At 40.1% G+C, this 21,929-nt stretch overlaps 1 protein-coding gene across 1 annotated transcript in view; it reads left to right on the forward strand.

The window, feature by feature from the left end:
* The first annotated feature begins 15,016 nt into the window (after positions 1 to 15,016).
* The window catches only part of STAB1 (stabilin 1), a 1,127,460-nt gene continuing 1,120,547 nt past the window's right edge, over positions 15,017 to 21,929 (forward strand). The window contains exon 1 of the mRNA XM_053721023.1: positions 15,017 to 15,276. Coding sequence (XP_053576998.1) covers positions 15,205 to 15,276 — 72 coding nt within the window. The 5' untranslated portion in view covers positions 15,017 to 15,204. The remainder of the gene's footprint in view (positions 15,277 to 21,929) is intronic.

Raw genomic sequence — 21,929 nt, forward strand, 5'->3', positions numbered from 1 at the left:
AGACATGGCGGCAGTTATCAATCATACCCTCACAGAGGTATTGTCCAAACTGCCAGGGTTACAAGGAAAGCGGGACAGCTCTGGGGCTAGAACAAATACAGAGCTCTCTGACGCTTTAGTAGCTATGTCTGATTTACCCTCACAATGTACAGAAGCTGAAGCAGGAGAGCTTCTATCTGTGGGTGACTTCTCTGATTCAGGGAAGGCATTACTTTAGTCTGACTCTGAAATGACAGCATTTAAATTTAAGCTTGAACACCTCCGCGTGTTTCTCAGGGAGGTTTTAGCGACTCTGGATGACTGTGACACCATTGTAGTCCCAGAGAAATTGTGTAAAATGGAAAAATACTTTGCAGTGCCTTTTTACACTGATGTTTTTCCAATCCCTAAGAGGTTTTCAGAAATTATTACTAAGGAATGGGATAGACCAGGTGTGCCGTTCTCTCCCCCTCCTGCTTTTAAGAAAATGTTTCCTATAGATGCCGCTACACGGGACTTGTGGCAGACGGTCCCTAAGGTGGAGGGAGCAGTCTCTACCCTAGCTAAGCGTACAACTATTCCTGTCGAGGACAGTTGTGCTTTCCTAGATCCTATGGATAAGAAATTAGAGGGTTTCCTTAAGAAAATCTTTATACAACAAGGTTTTATTCTCCAGCCTCTTGCATGCATTGCCCCAGTCACTGCTGCAGCGGCTTTCTGGTTCGAGTCTCTGGAGGAGGCTTTACAGGTAGAGACCCCGTTGGATGATATCCTTGACAGGCTTAAAGCTCTTAAGTTAGCCAATTCATTTATTTCTGACGCCGTTTTTCATTTAACCAAGCTAACGGCTAAAAATTTAGGTTTTGCCATTCAGGCAGGTAGGGCGCTATGGCTTAAATAATGGTCAGCTGATGTCACTTCAAAGTCTAAACTTCTCAAGATCCCCTTCAAAGGGCAGACCCTATTTGGGCCTGGACTGAAGGAGATAATTTCTGATATTACTGGAGGAAAAGGCCACGCCCTTCCCCAGGATAGGTCCAACAAGTTAAGGACCAAACAGACTAATTTTCGTTCCTTTCGAAACTTCAAGAGTGGCGCAGCTTCATCTTCCTCTTCTACAAAACAAGAGGGAAATTTTGCCCAGTCCAAGCCACTCTGGAGACCTAACCAGGCTTGGAACAAGGGGAAACAGGCCAAAAAGCCTGCTGCTTTCTCTAAGACAGCATGAAGGAGTAGCCCCCGATCTAGTGGGGGGCAGACTTTCTCTCTTCACCCAGGCTTGGGCAAGAGATGTCCAGGATCCCTGGGCTCTGGAGATTGTTTCCCAGGGATATCTTCTGGATTTCAAAGCTTCATCTCCAAAGGGGAGATTTCATCTCTCACAATTATCTGCAAACCAGATAAAGAGAGAGGCATTCTTACATTGCGTTCAAGACCTACTAGTTATGGAAGTGATCCACCCAGTTCCAAAGGAGGAACAGGGGCAGGGCTTCTATTCAAATCTTTTTATAGTTCCCAAGAAAGAGGGAATTTTCAGACCAATCTTGGATCTCAAGATCCTAAACAAATTTCTCAGGGTCCCATCCTTCAAGATGGAGACTATTCGAACCATCCTACCTATGATCCAGGAGGGTCAATATATGACTACCGTGGATTTAAAGGATGCTTATCTACATATTCCGATACACAGGGATCATCATCAGTTTCTCAGGTTTGCCTTCCTAGACAGGCATTACCAGTTTGTGGCTTTTCCCTTCGGGTTAGCCACAGCACCAAGAATCTTTACGAAGGTTCTAGGGTCCCTTCTGGCGGTTCTAAGACCGGGGGGGTATAGCAGTAGCCCCTTACCTAGACGACATCCTGATACAGGCGTCAACTTTTCATATCGCCAGGTCCCATACGGACATTGTTCTGGCATTCCTAAGGTCTCACGAGTGGAAGGTGAACGAAGGAAAGAGTTCTCTCTCACCTCTCACAAGAGTTTCCTTACTAGGAACACTGATAGATTCAGTAGAAATGAAGATTTATCTAACAGAGATCAGGTTGTCAAAACTTCTAACTTCCTGCCGTGCTCTTTATTCCATTTCTCGTCCGTCAGTGGCTCAGTGTATGGAGGTAATCGGATTAATGGTAGCGGCAATGGACATAGTTCTGTTTGCCCTCCTACATCTCAGACCACTGCAACTTTGCATGCTCAATCAGTGGAATGGGGATTACACAGATTTGTCCCCTCTACTAAATCTGGATCAAGAGACCAGGGATTCTCTTCTCTGGTGGCTATCTCGGGTCCATCTGTCAGGATTTCACCTTTCCTAATACTCCTCCCACTTCCCCTATAAATCCTGTCACTCAAGACCAGACAGGTGCTTAGTATTTTGCATTGCAGACCTGATCGTCTGCTCTCCCAGCTTGTGCTGACAACCTGTTCCTCTCATTAAGCTTAACTCTCTGGAAGCTAACCTCTACGAGTCTATCACTGAACCTCAGCTACAGTCCTCGGTATTTCCTACTCAGACATTGACTTCATCCTGTTGCGAGCATTACAACACCACCCAGCCTCTACAGCTGTAACTTGGCGTTCACCCAACTATACCCCACAGCACTGTTAAGGCGTTTTGTGTGCACTTACGTGACTTTCTATTTGTTCCCCCGCTGGGGAGATTGCAGCCTCAAGCTTATACCGGATTCACTAACCGACGCCGTTCCACAGCATTTGGACCACGCCCCCTGTGACGTAACAGGTATCGGGCAGGCCGGTCTCACTGCCTCTTAGCTAACGGAGCTGTGCGCTCATACTGCGCTACTTACCTATTAAGTGAACTTTGTCACACAGTATTCGCAGTGTCTCTTGGGATCATTACATGCTACAACACTATTGTGAATAGCTCACTCCTGTGAAGTAACAGGGATTAGTGTTATTTGAGGCTTATATGAAAGATGTATTTAGTCTTTACATAGGGTGATTAGTTATAGTTCAGTTAGTATTTCTATTGTAATTTCACTGCTTTACCTTATCTTTCCCTCTGCTAAATCTTACAACATTGGGATTAAGCAGAGATTTACTATATTAACTCACATTATATTCGTCGCTGCTACTTTCTTATTTGCTTCAGCTTGAATATTCTGTGATACATTTCCATATCTTCAGTTCCGCAACTGAGTATCCTTTAGTGACTACTAAATAATTCTAGACGGGTTGACAGTCCTTACATAATACTAAGCCTCAATATGGATCCAGCGGAACTCCCACAAATTGTCTACAATCTTTCCCAAAGAGTAGACCAATTAAGCCAAGGACTGCGTGAGCTCCAGTTGGAGAACCAGACATTACGTGGAATAATAAAGGATTCCATCTCTAAAGCTCCAGTTTCTGACCCCACACCAGAACCTCAAGTATCCTTGCCGGATCTTTTCTCTGGCAACCGTAAGGCGTACCGCCAATTAAAAAACGCCTGCAATCTACTATTTAACCTCAAACCCAAAACCTATAATAATGATAGGGCTCTGACCATCATCTCTTTCTTGAGAGGTGAGCCAAGGGTTTGGGCCGATACCTGCTATGAGTCCAATAACCCCATTCTATCTTCACTGGACGATTTCTATGCCACTATGGATGAATTGTATCAAGATACAGACATACAACTCACGGCTGAGACTAAGATGAGGAGCCTGAAACAAGGACGTCGGGCTGTAAAGGAATATATAACTGAATTCAAGCAGTTTGCCACGGATTCCCAGTGGAATTCAGTGGCTCTCAGGAATCAGTTCCGCCTCGGTCTCTCCGATCAGCTTAAAGACGAACTGGCAAGAATAGAAATACCCTCTTCACTTGAAGCACTGATGAAACTCGCCATCCAGATAGATAGAAGGCTCAGAGAAAGAAGACAGGAAAGAGTTTACACTGAGCCTAATGCCTCTTCGCAGACAAGATATTCTACCACTACACCTTCCAAGCTACAACCAGAACCAATGGAGATCATCTGTGGTCCTCTTTCACCCACTGAAAGAAGTAGAAGGAGAAATCTCCAACTATGTATGTACTGTGCTAACCCTGCACATACAGTGCATGACTGTGATGTACTGCTCAAGACAAAGAAAAGTAAGTCCCATTTTTTCTCTACTCACTCCAATGGAATACAACCTACTTACTGTAACCTCTCTCTACTTTTGCAGTGAGTAAACAGAACATGCAACACTGAAGCCATCATCGACTCTGGTGCTTACTGCAATTATATCGACAAAGATATTGTTGTAAAAAATAAAATTCCAATTGTTTGCAAAGATAACCCTGTTTCCATTCGTGTTATTGATGGATCTACCATCTCCTCAGGCCCCATCACACACAATACTGTCCCTTTACAAGTCACAACTTCGCATGGCCACACTGAGAGCATAGCTTTTGATGTTCTTCCGTCTCCTCTTTTCCCAGTTGTTCTAGGCTTACATTGGCTACAGAAACATCAACCCCAGATTGACTGGGGGAATCTTCAACTCACTCTGTCTTCACCATTCTGCTTGCAGCATTGCTTCCCACACAAAGATTGCTTACTACAACTCACGGAAACCACCTACCCTCTTCCCCAACAATACTCTGATTTCTCTGATGTTTTTAGCAAAAAACAAGCGGAATCTTTACCACCACACCGTCAGTACGACTGTCCTATAGAATTGCAACCAGGAGCTACCATTCCTTATGGACACCTCTACCCTCTCAGCAAACCTGAATTGGACCATCTTAAGTCTTACATCGATGAGAATTTGCGAAAGGGCTTCATCCGTCCCTCAACTTCCCCAGCTGGTGCGGGAATATTTTTTGTCAGAAATAAGGATTCCAGTCTCAGACCTATAATTGAACAAGAGGACCATAAAGAACCGCTACCCCTTACCACTTATCCCTGAACTCATCGAAAGGCTTTACCAAGCAAAAAATTTTACGAAACTAGACCTACGAGGGGCGTACAACCTCGTCCGGATTAGAAAGGGAGACGAGTGGCTTACGGCTTTCCGCACCAGATACGGGCATTTTGAGTACTTGGTCATGCCTTTCGGGCTGTGCAATGCCCCTGCCACATTTCAGCATTTTGTCAACAACGTCTTCAGAGACCTTCTTGACACTTCTAGTAATCTATCTCGATGATATTCTCATATACTCCACGACAGAACAAGATCATGTTAAACACGTCAGGAAGGTTTTATCTAGACTAAGAGAACACCACCTTTTTGCAAAGCTGGAGAAATGCTCGTTCCATACCACAGAATTGTCCTATCTAGGTTATCACATGAGTCCTAGAGGAATAAAAATGGAAGATACAAAGGTGCAAACAGTCAAAGATTGGATCAGGCCCAAAAGTAGAAAAGGAGTACAACGCTTCCTTGGTTTCGCAAATTACTACAGGAAGTTCATTAAAAACTTCTCACAAATTGCTAAACCCCTTTCCCGTCTTACAGCTGTTACAACTCCGTTCGAATGGACCACAGAGGCTACGGACGCATTCAACAACCTAAAGCACAGGTTCACTTCTGCTCCGATTCTATCTTTTCCAGATCCCTCACTACCCTACATCCTCGAAGTTGACTCCTCGGACTATGCTATTGAAGCAGTTCTCTCCCAGAGACCATCCACTACTGGACCCATTCACCCAGTTGCATACTATTCTAAGATTATGTTACCTGCCGAACGCAATTACCCAATAGGAGAGAAGGAGCTTCTTGCCATTAAACGTGCACTCGAACATTGGAGGCATCTCCTTGAGGGCACTGAACAACCAATAACGATTTACACTGATCACAAAAATCTCGAATACCTACAGACGAATAAGACCCTTTCCTCCCGGCAAATCCGTTGGTACCTATATTTTACACGCTTCAACTTCATCAGTCTATAAGCCAGCACATAAGAACCGTAAAGCTGATGCTCTTTCCAGGATGGATGACATTCCCATTAGTCCACCTTTCACTAACCAGATCATACCCAGCGAATGCTTCATTGGACTGTCAGTCTTCCGACCAACTCAGTTACGTAACTCCTTGAAGCTGGATAAACAAATACCCCTTAACAAGCTCTCTAAGGAACCCGATGGGTTTTATTATCATTGCCAGAAACTCTATATTCCGCCCTCTCTCAGGCATTCCATCATAGAACACTTCCATGATCCACCTACCTCTGGACATCAAGGTATCTCCAGAACAGCCGAAAAGATCTCCCGGGAGTACTGGTGGCCGGATTTAATTCACTCTGTCTCTCTATATATCAAATCCTGTGTTGTCTGTACATCAACGAAGCCTGAGAATAGATCTCCATATGGTCTTCTCATGCCCATACAGGTCCAAGACAGACCCTGGCAGCATGTTGGTCTGGATTTCATCGTTGAACTTCCCCTCTCATCATTTTGGTTGCAATAGACTTGTTCACCAAGATGGCCCACTTTATCCCGTTCCACAAGTTGCCAACATCAGCCGAAACAGCATAATTGTTCCTTCAGCACATAGTGAGGTTACATGGTGTACCACGTATCCTGACATCCGATCGTGGTACTCAATTTACGTCTAAATTTTGGAAACAACTCTCATCCCTCCTTCAGTTTGATCATCGGTACAGTACCTCGTTCCATCCCCAAACTAACGGCCAAACGGAACAGGCCAATCAGTGGTTGGAACAGTATTTACGTACCTATTGTTCACAACATCAAGACAATTGGGTTCAGTTTCTTCCTATGGCAGAGTACGCTTTTAATGATTCCCACAACTCAACCACAAAGATGACACCTTTCTTTGCCAACTATGGGTATCATCCCTCTATTCACATCTCATCTGGGACTATCTCAAACTCACCAAAGGTTGACGACTTATCCAACACTTTGCTTGAAACCTTCCGTACACTCCGCTCCAATATCCTCCAAGCCCAAAACAGTCAGAAGCATCATTATGACCTTAGGCATCGTACTCCCCCGTCCTATTCCGTGGGAGACCTCGTTTGGCTATCTACGAAAAATCTCAAGCTCCGTGTCCCAAGCAAGAAGCTGGGTAAGCTATTCATTGGACCTTTCTCCATCACTAGAGTGATAAACCCTAACACTGTCACTCTGGACTTACCAGCTTCTATGCGTATACACCCCAGTTTTCATGTCTCACTACTCAAACCCGATTTACGGAGCTGCGGTACCCGACTGGTGTTGCCTCCCTCCTCTCAGTTACCTGAATCTGAGGAGTACGAAGTTCAGTCGATCCTGGATTCCAGAATTTGAGAGGGTGGCTTGGAATATCTCATCCACTGGAGGGGATATTCGACGGATGATGATTCCTGGGAGCCCTCTTCCCATCTGCATGCCCCAGCTCTCGTCTCCCTCTTCCACCGTAGGCATCCTGATCGGCCGAGGCCTCAAGCTCTGGGAGCGCTTCTTTGAGGAGGGGGTGATGTCAGGATTTCACCTTTCCTAATACTCCTCCCACTTCCCCTATAAATCCTGTCACTCAAGACCAGACAGGTGCTTAGTATTTTGCATTGCAGACCTGATCGTCTGCTCTCCCAGCTTGTGCTGACAACCTGTTCCTCTCATTAAGCTTAACTCTCTGGAAGCTAACCTCTACGAGTCTATCACTGACTCATACTCCTGCAGCTTCCTGCTTAACCTACTCTGCATAACTGCCTACTGAACCTCAGCTACAGTCCTCAGTATTTCCTACTCAGACATTGACTTCATCCTGTTGCGAGCATTACAACACCACCCAGCCTCTACAGCTGTAACTTGGCGTTCACCCAACTATACCCCACAGCACTGTTAAGGCGTTTTGTGTGCACTTACGTGACTTTCTATTTGTTCCCCCGCTGGGGAGATTGCAGCCTCAAGCTTATACCGGATTCACTAACCGACGCCGCTCCACGGCATTTGGACCACGCCCCCTGTGACGTAACAGGTATCGGGCAGGCCGGTCTCACTGCCTCTTAGCTAACAGAGCTGTGCGCTCACACTGCGCTACTTACCTATTAAGTGAACTTTGTCACACAGTATTCGCAGTGTCTCTTGGGATCATTACATGCTACAACACTATTGTGAATAGCTCACTCCTGTGAAGTAACAGGGATTAGTGTTATTTGAGGCTTATATGAAAGATGTATTTAGTCTTTACATAGGGTGATTAGTTATAGTTCAGTTAGTATTTCTATTGTAATTTCACTGCTTTACCTTATCTTTCCCTCTGCTAAATCTTACAACATTGGGATTAAGCAGAGATTTACTATATTAACTCACATTATATTCGTCGCTGCTACTTTCTTATTTGTTTCAGCTTGAATATTCTGTGATACATTTCCATATCTTCAGTTCCGCAACTGAGTATCCTTTAGTGACTACTAAATAATTCTAGACGGGTTGACAGTCCTTACAATCTGTCCAAGGGAATGAGTTTCCGCAGGCCAGAATGGACTATAATAACGACAGATGCCAGCCTTCTGGGCTGGGGTGCAGTCTGGAACTCCCTGAAGGCTCAGGGTTCGTGGACTCGGGAGGAGGCCCTCCTTCCGATAAACATTCTGGAACTAGGAGCGATATTCAATGCTCTTCAGGCTTGGCCTCAGCTAGCTGCGGTCAGGTTCATCAGATTTCAGTCGGACAGCATCACGACTGTAGCCTATATCAACCATCAGGGGGAACAAGGAGCCCCTTGGCAATGTTGGAGGTTTCAAAGATTATTCTATGGGCAGAGGTTCACTCTTGCCATCTCTCAGCTATCCATATCCCAGGAGTAGAGAACTGGGAGGCAGATTTTCTAAGTTGGCAGACTTTTCATCCGGGGGAGTGGGAGCTCCATCCGGAGGTATTTGCCCAGTTGATCCAACTTTGGGGCAAACCAGAACTGGATCTCATGGCGTCTCGTCAGAACGCCAAGCTTCCTTGTTACGGGTCCAGGTCCAGGGATCCCAAGGCAGCGCTGATAGATGCTCTAGCAGTGCCCTGGTCCTTCAGCCTGGCTTATGTGTTTCCACTGTTTCCTCTGCTCCCTCGTCTGATTGCCAAGATCAAGCAGGAGAGAGCTTTGGTGATCGTGATAGCCCCTGCGTGGCCACGCAGGACTTGGTATGCAGATCTGGTGGACATGTCATCCTTTCCACCATGGACTCTGCTGCTAAGGCAGGACCTTCTACTTTAAGGTTCCTTCAAACAACCAAATCTAATTTCTCTACGTCTGACTGCTTGGAGATTGAACGCTTGATTCTATCAAAGTGTGGTTTTTCCGAATCAGTCATTGATACCTTAATTCAGGCTCGAAAGCCTGTCACCAGGAAAATCTATCATAAGATATGGTGTAAATATCTTCATTGGTGGGAATCCAAGGGTTACTCATGGAGTAAGGTCAGTATTCCTAGGATATTATCTTTTCTCCAAGAAGGATTGGAGAAGGGATTGTCAGCTAGTTCCTTAAAGGGACAGATTTCTGCTCTGTCTATTCTTTTGCACAAACGTCTGGCTGAGGTTCCAGACGTTCAAGCGTTTTGTCAGGCTTTAGTTAGAATAAAGCCTGTGTTTAAACCTGTTACTCCGCCATGGAGTTTAAATTTAGTTCTTAAAGTTCTTCAAGGGGTTCCGTTTGAACCTTTGCATTCCATAGATATTAAGCTTTTATCTTGGAAAGTTCTATTTTTAGTAGCTATCTCCTCGGCTCGAAGAGTTTTGGAGTTATCTGCTTTACAGTGTGATTCCCCTTATCTGATTTTCCATGCCGATAAGGTAGTGTTACGTACCAAATCTGGGTTTCTGCCTAAGGTGGTATCTAATAAGAATTTCAATCAGGAGATTGTTGTTCCTTCCCTATGTCTTAATCCTTTTTCAAAGAAGGAACGTCTATTACACAATCTTGATGTGGTTCGTGCTTTAAAGTTTTATTTACAAGCTACGAAAGATTTTCGTCAAACATCTGCTTTGTTTGTTGTCTACTCTGGACAGAGGAGAGGCCAAAAGGCTTCGGCAACTTCTCTTTCCTTTTGGCTAAGAAGCATAATTCACTTAGCTTATGAGACTGCTGGCCAGCAGCCTCCTGAAAGAATTACAGCTCATTCTACTAGAGCAGTAGCTTCCACATGGGCTTTTTAAACATGAGGCCTCTGTTGAATAGATTTGTAAGGCGGCGACTTGGTCTTCGCTTCATACCTTTTCTAAATTCTATAAATTTGATACTTTTGCTTCTTCTGAGGCTATTTTTGGGAGAAAGGTCTTACAGGCAGTGGTGCCTTCCGTTTAAGTTTCCTGCCTTGTCCCTCCCTTCATCCGTGTCCTAAAGCTTTGGTATTGGTATCCCACAAGTAATGGATGAACCCGTGGACTGGATACACCTTTACAAGAGAAAACAAAATTTATGCTTACCTGATAAATTTATTTCTCTTGTGGTGTATCCAGTCCACGGCCCGCCCTGTCATTTTAAGGCAGGTGTTTTTTATTTTTAAACTACAGTCACCACTGCATCCTATAGTTTCTCCTTTTTTTCTTGCTTGTCTTCGGTCGAATGACTGGGGGTGGCAGTTAGGGGAGGAGCTATATAGACAGCTCTGCTGTGGGTGTCCTCTTGCAGCTTCCTGTTGGGAAGGAGAATATCCCACAAGTAATGGATGAACCCGTGGACTAGATACACCACAAGAGAAATACATTTATCAGGTAAGCATAAATTTTGTTTTTTTTGGGGTGGCTTTTTTTTTTTAGATTAGGGTTTTTTGGGCAGTACAAGAGCTGAATGCCCTTTTAAGGGCAATGCCCATACAAATGTCCCTTTAGGGGCAATGGGTAGCTTAGGTTTTTTTAGTGTTAGGTTTTTTATTTTGGGGGGGTTTGGTGGGTGGGGGTTTTACTGTTAGGGGGCAATTGGTAATTATTATTTTTAAAAGCCATTTTAAGGGCTATTGGTAGTTAATATTGGATTAGGGGGTGTTTTTATTTTGGAGGGGATTTTTCGTAGGGGTATTAGTTTAGGTTTACATTTCTTATTTATATATAATATCTGAGGATGGGTGCAACCCCGAAAACGTTCATACAATAAATGATATTGTTTGATTAAATCCAGAGGAGTGCTTTTTCCTAAATCTGCAGCACTGTGATACAATTTAAGGAGCACCATGGTGGTTGAGATTGTTAGAGTGTGCTGGGCTCATCTGCTTTGGTATATATACAGGGAGTGCAGAATTATTAGGCAAGTTGTATTTTTGAGGATTAATTTTATTATTGAACAACAACCATGTTCTCAATGAACCCAAAAAACTCATTAATATCAAAGCTGAATAGTTTTGGAAGTAGTTTTTAGTTTGTTTTTAGTTATAGCTATTTTAGGGGGATATCTGTGTGTGCAGGTGACTATTACTGTGCATAATTATTAGGCAACTTAACAAAAAACAAATATATACCCATTTCAATTATTTATTTTTACTAGTGAAACCAATATAACATCTCAACATTCACAAATATACATTTCTGACATTCAAAAACAAAACAAAAACAAATCAGTGACCAATATAGCCACCTTTCTTTGCAAGGACACTCAAAAGCCTGCCATCCATGGATTCTGTCAGTGTTTTGATCTGTTCACCATCAACATTGCGTGCAGCAGCAACCACAGCCTCCCAGACACTGTTCAGAGAGGTGTACTGTTTTCCCTCCTTGTAAATCTCACATTTGATGATGGACCACAGGTTGTCAATGGGGTTCAGATCAGGTGAACAAGGAGGCCATGTCATTAGATTTTCTTCTTTTATACCCTTTCTTGCCAACCACGCTGTGGAGTACTTGGACGCGTGTGATGGAGCATTGTCCTGCATGAAAATCATGTTTTTCTTGAAGGATGCAGACTTCTTCCTGTACCACTGCTTGAAGAAGGTGTCTTCCAGAAACTGGCAGTAGGACTGGGAGTTGAGCTTGACTCCATCCTCAACCCGAAAAGGCCCCACAAGCTCATCTTTGATGATACCAGCCCAAACCAGTACTCCACCTCCACCTTGCTGGCGTCTGAGTCGGACTGGAGCTCTCTGCCCTTTACCAATCCAGCCACGGGCCCATCCATCTGGCCCATCAAGACTCACTCTCATTTCATCAGTCCATAAAACCTTAGAAAAATCAGTCTTGAGATATTTATTGGCCCAGTCTTGACGTTTCAGCTTGTGTGTCTTGTTCAGTGGTGGTCGTCTTTCAGCCTTTCTTACCTTGGCCATGTCTCTGAGTATTGCACACCTTGTGCTTTTGGGCACTCCAGTGATGTTGCAGCTCTGAAATATGGCCAAACTGGTGGCAAGTGGCATCTTGGCAGCTGCACGCTTGACTTTTCTGAGTTCATGGGCAGTTATTTTGCGCCTTGGTTTTTCCACACGCTTCTTGCGACCCTGTTGACTATTTTGAATGAAACGCTTGATTGTTCGATGATCACGCTTCAGAAGCTTTGCAATTTTAAGAGTGCTGCATCTCTCTGCAAGATATCTCACTATTTTTTACTTTTCTGAGCCTGTCAAGTCCTTCTTTTGACCCATTTTGCCAAAGGAAAGGAAGTTGCCTAGTAATTATGCACACCTGATATAGGGTGTTGATGTCATTAGACCACACCCCTTCTCATTACAGAGATGCACATCACCTAATATGCTTAATTGGTAGTAGGCTTTCGAGCCTATACAGCTTGGAGTAAGACAACATGCATAAAGAGGAGGATGTGGTCAAAATACTCATTTGCCTAATAATTCTGCACTCCCTGTATATATATATATATATATATATATATATATATATATATATATATATATATATATATATATATATATATATATACTGATTTGAAATGATCATTTGTTTATAATTAGATTCCACCACACTTGGAAGAAGTATCACCATCAGCATTTTTATTTCTAAATGTAATCTTTATTTTCAACTTTGATTTGAACCTTTAAAATAACGGCTGTGTCAGTAAAATACCGGCTGTGTTTTGTGTGTGTGTATATATATATATATTTATATATATATATATATATATATATATATATATATATATATATATATATATATATATATATATATATATATATATAGATACATACACACACATACATGTATGTATGTGAAAGACTACCGGGCCCTGGACATGTGCAACTGAAATGTACCGGGCCTTAAAGGGACAGTCTACACCAGAATTGTTATTGTTTAAAAAGATAGATAATTCCTTTATTACCCATTCCCCAGTTTTGCATAACCAACACTGTTATAGTAATATATTTTTTACCTCTGTGATTACCTTGTATCTAAGCCTCTGCAGACTGCCCTCTCATCTGAGTGCTTTGACAGACATGCAGTTTAGCTAATCAGTGCAGACTCCTAAATAACTCCACGGGAGTGAGCACAATGTTATCTATATCCATGGTTCTCAACAGCCGGGCCGTGGCCCACTACCGGGCCGCAACGGCCCTGCTGGTGGGCCGCGACCCGACATACCTCTACTTCTCTGCTTATTCTGATAGGCCCACCACTCTACATCTCTGAAGTTCCGTACGGGCCTGTCAGAGTGCCACTGCGCATGACCGCTTGTGTACTGTGATTGTTTTGCGGTGGGGAGCGTGACCAGAAGCAGACGGTTAGGCGCAAAGGTAAGTAAGCCCACTGATACCAATGAATTTAATAATTAGGCCACTGACACCAATTAATTGTATTATAATTAACCCACTGACACCAATGTCTGTGTATATATATATATATATATATATATATATATATGAGAGAGGTCCCACTGACACCAATGAATTATTTTAAAATTAACCCACTGTACACCAATGTATATATATATATATATATATATATAAAAATATATATGTGTATAAATATATATATAAAATCTCAAGCTGGGAGGAAAAGGGCACTCACTGGACTTAAATATATAATAATATATAATCTTTATTTAGCACATATTAAATGGCATATATGCATTTTAATCTGTGCTAAATAAAGATTATATATTTTTTTATATTTAAGTCCAGTGAGTGCCTTTTTCCTCCCAGCTTGGTACTTATTCACATTAAATGTGCACCCTGGCGGTTGCTCTTATGGAGGGCCTGTGCTTATCCTTTCTGGAACTGCATATATACCACCAATGAGTTATTATATAATTAACCCACTTCACACCAATGTGTGTGTGTGTGTATGTATGTATGTGTGTGTATGTATGTATGTATATATATATATATATATATATATATATATATATATATATATATATATATATATAAAAAATATCTTTCCCACTGACAACAATGAATTATTATATAATTAACCCACTGTAAACAAGTGTATATATATATATATATATATATATATGTGTGTGTGTGTGTGTCCTGTATATATATATATATATATATATATATTGGTGTCAGTGAGTTCATTTTATACACACACATATATATATATATATATATTCTGCACTTTACAACCCACTCCCGATTATTACCGGGCCCTGGACAGGTCCTGCTGAAATTTACCGGGCCTTGAGGTCACTTGGGTTGAGAACCCCTGATCTATATGACACACATGAACTAGTACTGTCTAACTGTGAAAAACTTTCAAAATGCTCTGAGCTAAGATGCGGTTTTCAACGGTTTAGAAATCAGTTTGAGCCTAGCTAGGTTTAGCTTTTCAAAAATACCGTCAAGGGAACAAAGCAAATTTAATGATAAAGTCAATTGGAAAGTCGTTTAAAATTGCATGCCCTATCTGAATCATGAAAGTTTATTTTCGACTAGACTGTTCCTTTAAGTTCACTTTGGTTGAGAACCACTGATATAGATGTGGGAATGTACACATACACAATCTTGTGTAAACTGCAACCCCAGATTTTTTTTTTAAAGGGATTCACTCATCAAAATGCTTTTTCATCATATTTGCAGATAATTCAGGAGGTGCATTTTTCATTACAGTCAATAGAAAAATGAGGATTTCCTTCCATCTGTTTGGAGCTGATATGGTAAAGGAAATCCGTAGATGTTCCTGTTTCTAGTAAACTTTTTTTTTTTTTCACCATTTACTCTGCTGAACAGAGGTTGAGTCCTCTGTTTAACACTAAAGGATTTATCTATTTACTGACACAGGATGAACAAGCAGATCTGTTTAAGCAACATGACTGAGCCTTAAGGATTTCTATCCACTGTGTTAGATCTGACCATTATATTCCTGCGATTTATTTTAAGCAAACTACCCAAAAAGTGATTCTAAGAGCCAGAAAATGCTTCTCTCAGACATTACGTTTGCTTTTCTCATGGTCTACATCACATCCATAACTGCCGTGATTGGTTTGGTAAGCCTTTACTTTTTATTCAAACTGTATTGTTATTGTAGTCATATTGTATTCTCAAGCTATTTAGATTTATTCTAGTTTGTAAAATGTTTAATGGTACAAATATTTAAAATTATATTCAGAATCTTAAATATATGTATTTCCGGAGTATGCATTCACAGCAGAGAGCTTGGATACTGAACCCAATTTTTTTATTTCATGTTTCAGATAGAGCATGCAATTTTAATCAGCTTTCTAATTTATTCCTATTATAATTTTTTTCTATGTTCTCTTACTATCTTTATTTGAAAAGGCAGGAATGAAAGCTTTGGAGCCGGCCTATTTTTTGTTCAGTACCCTGGATAGCGCTTGCTGATTTGTGCCTACAATTAGCCATCCAATCAGCAAGCGCAGCCCAGGTTCTCAACCTAAAGCTTTTATTCCTGTTTTTTCAAATAAAGATAGCAAGAGAATGAAGAAAAATTGATAATAGAAGTAAATTAGAAAGCTGCTTAAAATTGCATGCTCTATCTGAATCATGAAAGAAAAAAATTGGGTTTTAGTATCCCTTTAAGGAATTGAGTTAAACATCTACTGTAGGGGAATATATATATATACTGCAAAAAATCATGTGCTTTTATAGTAACATTTGGATTTTAGTCACATATGACCATAATTTTCTCAGCCAGTCACCAACTTACAAGATGTAAACTGGTCTTAATACTACAATCCTTTGCCTTTATGGGCTGAATAATTCCTTCTTCTCTCTTTAATATATGAGACTCCCTTGCTTTATATACAACTCCAATACACTGTCATGAGCAAACCTGGGTAGGGAGTTTTAACCAATAGGAGATGGTCAGTCTTCCTTTTTTTAAATACAAATCCACAAAGTTTGGTTTAGCAGAACTCAATAGTTTAAATACCTATTTGGGAGGGCTGTCTCTGAGACTAAATATGTGTTAGAGCATTTAGTTATCGCACTATTGCTTCCATATAACTATTTACTTTAAGAGACATTAAATATCTTGTATAAAGATTGTATTTTGCCTCATGAGCTCTAGAGAAGCCAAAAAGCTAGATCTGTAACCGACAAATGCTGCATATTACATAACCCACAATGTGGCATATGTATCAAGCTCCGAATGGAGCTTCATGCCCCGTGTTTCTGGCGAGCCTGCAGGCTCGCCAGTCGCCAGAAACATCAGTTATGAAGCAGCGGTCACAAAGACTCTGAGCAGGCGAACAAACATCTGCTCTGCTCTGAGCAGGCGGACAAACATCGCCGGAAATCAACCCGATCGAGTACGATCGGGTTGATTGACACCCCCCTGCTGGTGGTCCATTGGCCGCGAGTCTGCAGGGGCGGCCAATGGCTGCTGGTGCAATGCTGAATACGGAGAGCATATTGCTCGCCGTATTCAGCGAGGTCTGTCGGACCTGATCCGCACTGTTGGATCAGGTCCGACAGACCTTGATAACTAGAGCCCACTGGGTTAAACGCAGCTATTTTATTTGCAGCATTTGCAGGTTACAGAATTTGCTTTTTGCCCTCTCACATGAGGGTGGGAAAAGCATCGTTTTTACTCAAAGCAAGTGGTGTTTAATGTCCTTTTAACACCACAGAGGGGTTAATCACTGCTGACCCTCTGCGGAACACGGGCCAAAGCGTTAATCACAGCTGTAATGCATTGCAGCTCAAGAGCTGACTTTAATACCTCTTTGCTTTCTCTATATATTTTGAATATTTCTGAACATGCAGTTACATCACAATTAGTGAGACACTAACAATAAGCTACTGCACACTGAGAATTCAAAATGTTGTTATACAGTTTCTAAAATAACATTTTTTTTTATCTCAGTGAAACAGGTTGATCAGTAAAAGTTATAGAGAATTTTTTTAGAAGCTTAACACAGGGGCGGAACTACTATCGGTGCAGCAGCACCAGGTCACCAAGTGATGGGAGGCCGATAGCAGAAAGTTTATACATAGACAGAATTTGTATCATCCTAGTGCAGGGGAGCCTTTTATTAGTGCAGGTTGCACGTTCATCTATCTCTCCTCAAAATCATTATACAAAGCAGCATATTTATTATTACAATTGCTTACTACTGTGTTAACTTTGGGGGGGGCCCAAAAATGTTTTGCACCAGGGCCCACAGTTAGTTAGGTCTACTACTGGCATAACATATTTTTCAAACCGTATACACTTTTCTTAGGCATTGTATGTTCATATCAACTACTGCATATGTTAATTTATGACTGTTTTAGTGGCCAAACAGCAGTTCAGTTTATCAGACATTGTACAATAACATTTCATATAGAACAAAAGATAAGTATTAAACAAGGTCAATTATTTTAGGAATGATTTAGTTTTTTTTTAAGAATAAATACATAGGGGCATATGTATCAAGCTCCGTATGGAGCTTGATGCCCCGTGTTTCTGACGAGTCATCAAACTCGCCAGAAACATCAGTTATGAAGCAGCGGTCACAAAGATCGCTGCTCCATAACCCTGTCCGCCTACTCTGAGCAGGCGGACAGACATCGCCGCAATTCAACCCGATCGAGTACGATCTTGTTGATTGACACCCCCCTGCTTGGCCGCAAGTCTGCAGGGGGCGGCGTTGCACCAGCAGCTCTTGTGAGCTGCTGGTGCAATGCTGAATACGGAGAGCGTATTGCTCACCGTATTCAGCGAAGTCTGGCGGACCTGATCCGCATTGTCGGATCAGGTCCGCCAGACTTTGATAACTTGGGGCCATAGTGTAATATTTTTTTATATGTTTTATATCAGAGCTCTCTAAAGTTTTGGTGCTATGAAGTTCCTACAGGCATCTACCACTAATGGTCATTTATTTCTTTATTACATTTTGATAATTGACTTCTTGGATTGGATTAATTGTTATTATAAGGTATAGGGTCTCTCTGTTACATGGTGTTTCCTCCTTACTTTCAATGCAATCTCTAGTCCACAATTTCTACTTTTCTTCTGTTTTTTATCAATGTATTTATCTGATATGTTTTGTTTATTTGTCATATGTTCAGAACCTTTTGACATCTTGTTTTCTGAACTAATCTTGAAGCTCACAGAAATGCAGGTCAATATATATTTAGTTGTCAATTCTCTTTAAATATATTGGCCACAATGATCAACCAAAAAAAAAAAGCTTTAGGCTATGTAGGTAATTTAAAGACTAGTTTCTAACAATTGTAGGTATACCTCTGAGGGTACTTAGGTGATATTCAAGGGATGCTCCAGGCATTGTGTACTAACTGATATTAGCTCTTGTACAGATTCAGAAAAGATAAATAAGGACAGGTAGAAACCCTTTATCCAAACTGCTTAGGACCGGAACATTTTTGGATTTCAGAATAATTTGGATTTGGAATATTTGCATCTTTAAAATGGGACAGTTTGCAAAGGGGATGGAACCGAATGTAAACAATATCTTATGTCATTTAGGCAATATTTACATGTCATTATACAGCTTATACATGTAACCTAAAGGTAGTTTTTTTTTATTATTTTATTTTAATACATACAAACATTAAAATATCAATTGATATAAGTCGTTCTATACATGGAAACATTTGGTCAACTGGCGATATTTATACTGCAGTTTATCAAATAACACTTTGTACTATCTGTACAAACATATTCTTATATGCAAATCACAATAAAGGCAGTAATCCTATTGTTCCTATCTACAACAGATCGATATAGTTATTTGTTATTATCGATCAAATTAAGTTGATCAAAGATATCTTCATTATTTTAACCCGTTATATATAATGCTTTGAGTCTCTTTATTCAGTGATTGAATATACTGTTCCCATTTATTTATACATTTCTGTTTTCTCCCAAGGGTATCACCTAATGAGTCATACTTCTCTATTATTAACTGTTGCCAGATTGCTTTCTTATGTACAGCTATTGATGGATATTTTTTTTCAGTCCAGAGTTTTGTAATAGTTTTTCTTGCTATTACTATAACCAGTGCAATAAATAATTTATTTTGCAATTTCTTCATATTTGATATTTGTAACAAGAAAATATTTGTTCCTGAGTAATTTCTATGGCCATTGACTGCTGGCATTTTTTGATTACCTTTGGAATATTTTCCTCAGTGATTCTAGCAATTAGTTTTATATATATATTAGTTATCTTATAGTTCCCTTTTTCATAGCTTTCACAGATTTCTATTATTGTATTTCTTGTAAATCAGTTAATGAATCTCTCATTACCTTTTTTTATATATGATTCAATCTGTAAATAGTGAAAGTAATTTTTAATTTTAATTTGATATTTTTCAAAAATTTCCTGGATAGAATATATACTTTTACTATGTTCTTGCTATAAATCACCTATTATGCAAACCCCGTCTTTTTTCCAATTCCGAAAAGGGTAATAATTACCCATTGGAAATTTGGGATTTCCTGTAATTGGAATATATCTTGAATATTTATGATTTATCCAGAGACATCTATTAATAAGCTTCCATGTTGATAAGCAATCCCGATAAACAATATGATTTTTAATATTTTTGGGAATTTCAATAGTTTCAGCATGTGATATGTAAGATATTGACATGGGTACTATCATTTTTTTCTAATTCCATATTTGTATATTTTTATTTAGCAGTTATCCACTCAATATTATATCTTGTGAGTGCCGCCCAGTTATAGTATTTTGTATTTGGCATACTCCATCCTATTTTATTTGCAGGCATTTGCATTTTGGAAATACCGATTCTTGACTTATTTCCTTTCCACGTAAAGTTCCTTATTGCTCCATTCAATAGTTTAATATCTTTACTAGGTATTCTTAATGGTAACATATGTATAGGATATAATAATCTGGGCAAGATAGACATTTGAATTACGTGTACTCTACCCGTATAGTTTAAATTTAAATTTTGCCATATTTTAAGATCTTTAATTATATTTTTAATCAATGGTGGACAATTAAGCTCATATATTCTATTTTGATTATGTGATATTTTTATTCCCAGATATGTCATACTCTCTTCTACCTCCTCAAAAATATATATTTTTGTCCTTATTTTTTTATATAGCCATAGAATCTGAGATGTCTTCATATTTATCTTATAACCAGAACTATATCTAAAGGTAGTTTTATATCATTTTTATTTTTTTTGTATTCATAGTCCCATCAGAAAGATAGTATAGTACTGTAATCAGAAATTTAATATTTGTTGTTTTAAATAAATATAGTCTATAATTTGCATTTTAAAACACACAAAAAACAAAACCAAATACACATGCAGAGAAGATTGTGACTTACTGGCAGGGAAAAATAATAATTGTTGATAATTTTATTTAAAAAAAATATTAATTAAAATGTTTGGATTTCAGAATTATTTTGGATTTTGGAATTCCAGATTCAGGTATTTGTGCCTGTGTCATAGACATTTCACATTATGATGGATGTGAAATATTAAATATAAATTATTTTACTATGAAATGTGCCAGCTAAAATGTATTCTACCAGTATGTAAAAGTGAAAGTAAGTGCAGAAATTACCCGGTTTATCAATGCTAAAAGAGGTGTGCCATAGTGAAATGAGACTGATAAATTGTTTATGGAATAAGTCAGATACATAGATGCTCCCATGACACATCTGTTCTGCACACAGCCCAACTGCAGCCCCCTTCTGTCACAGCTTTGCCCACTAGACACTGGTGCTCACAAGCCCCATACACATCCTTTTTACACATCCTTGTCCTTGAAGGTCTCTTAAGAAATGTTGGGAGGCATTATGTCTGTCTTGCTTTGAATTCATTTTAAAGATTAATTTGATGCTTATAGAAGTCAGTAGTAAATATAATTAACATATTTTCTTATAATTAATACCTATTTAACACAAGCAATCATATACCTGGATTCTATTTAAGCCAGAAATGTATTTTGGACATTTTTAAATGTATCTAAGGTATTGGCAGTCACTTCCTCCAGGGTTTGTCACAATTTGATTGCACATGAAAAAATGTTTACGCTGATGGAGATGAAAGCTCCTTTCCTCTAGCCTTAAATTGTGACCTATAGTCAAAATAACTGCCTTGGAATAAACTGCGCTTCCACAAACTCATATGGGTGTTGAATATACAGTGGGGCAACAAAGTATTTAGTCAGCCACCAATTGTGCAAGTTCTCCCACTTAAGAAGATGAGAGAGGCCTGTAATTTTCATCATAGGTATACCTCAACTATGAGAGACAAAATGTGGAAACAAATCCAGACAATCACATTGTCTGATTTGGAAAGAATTTATTTGCAAATTATGGTGGGAAATAAGTATTTGGTCTATATCAAAAGTTCATCTCAATACTTTGTTATATATCCTTTGCTGGCAATGACAGAGGTCAAACATTTTCTGTAAGGCCCATTCCTGCATGCAGATCTCCTCTAGAGCAGTGATGTTTTGGGGCTGTCGCTGGGCAACACGGACTTTCCACTCCCTCCAAAGGTTTTCTATGGGGTTGAGATCTGGAGACTGGCTAGGCCACTCCAGGACCTTGAAATGCTTCTTACGAAGCCACTCCTTTGTTGCCTGGGCGGTGTGTTTGGGATCATTGTCATGCTGAAAGACCCAGCCATGTTTCATCTTCAATGCCCTTGCTGATGGAAGGAGGTTTACACTCAAAATCTCA

The sequence above is a fragment of the Bombina bombina genome, chromosome 7 (genome assembly GCF_027579735.1).
Source record: "Bombina bombina isolate aBomBom1 chromosome 7, aBomBom1.pri, whole genome shotgun sequence".
NCBI lineage: Eukaryota > Metazoa > Chordata > Amphibia > Anura > Bombinatoridae > Bombina > Bombina bombina.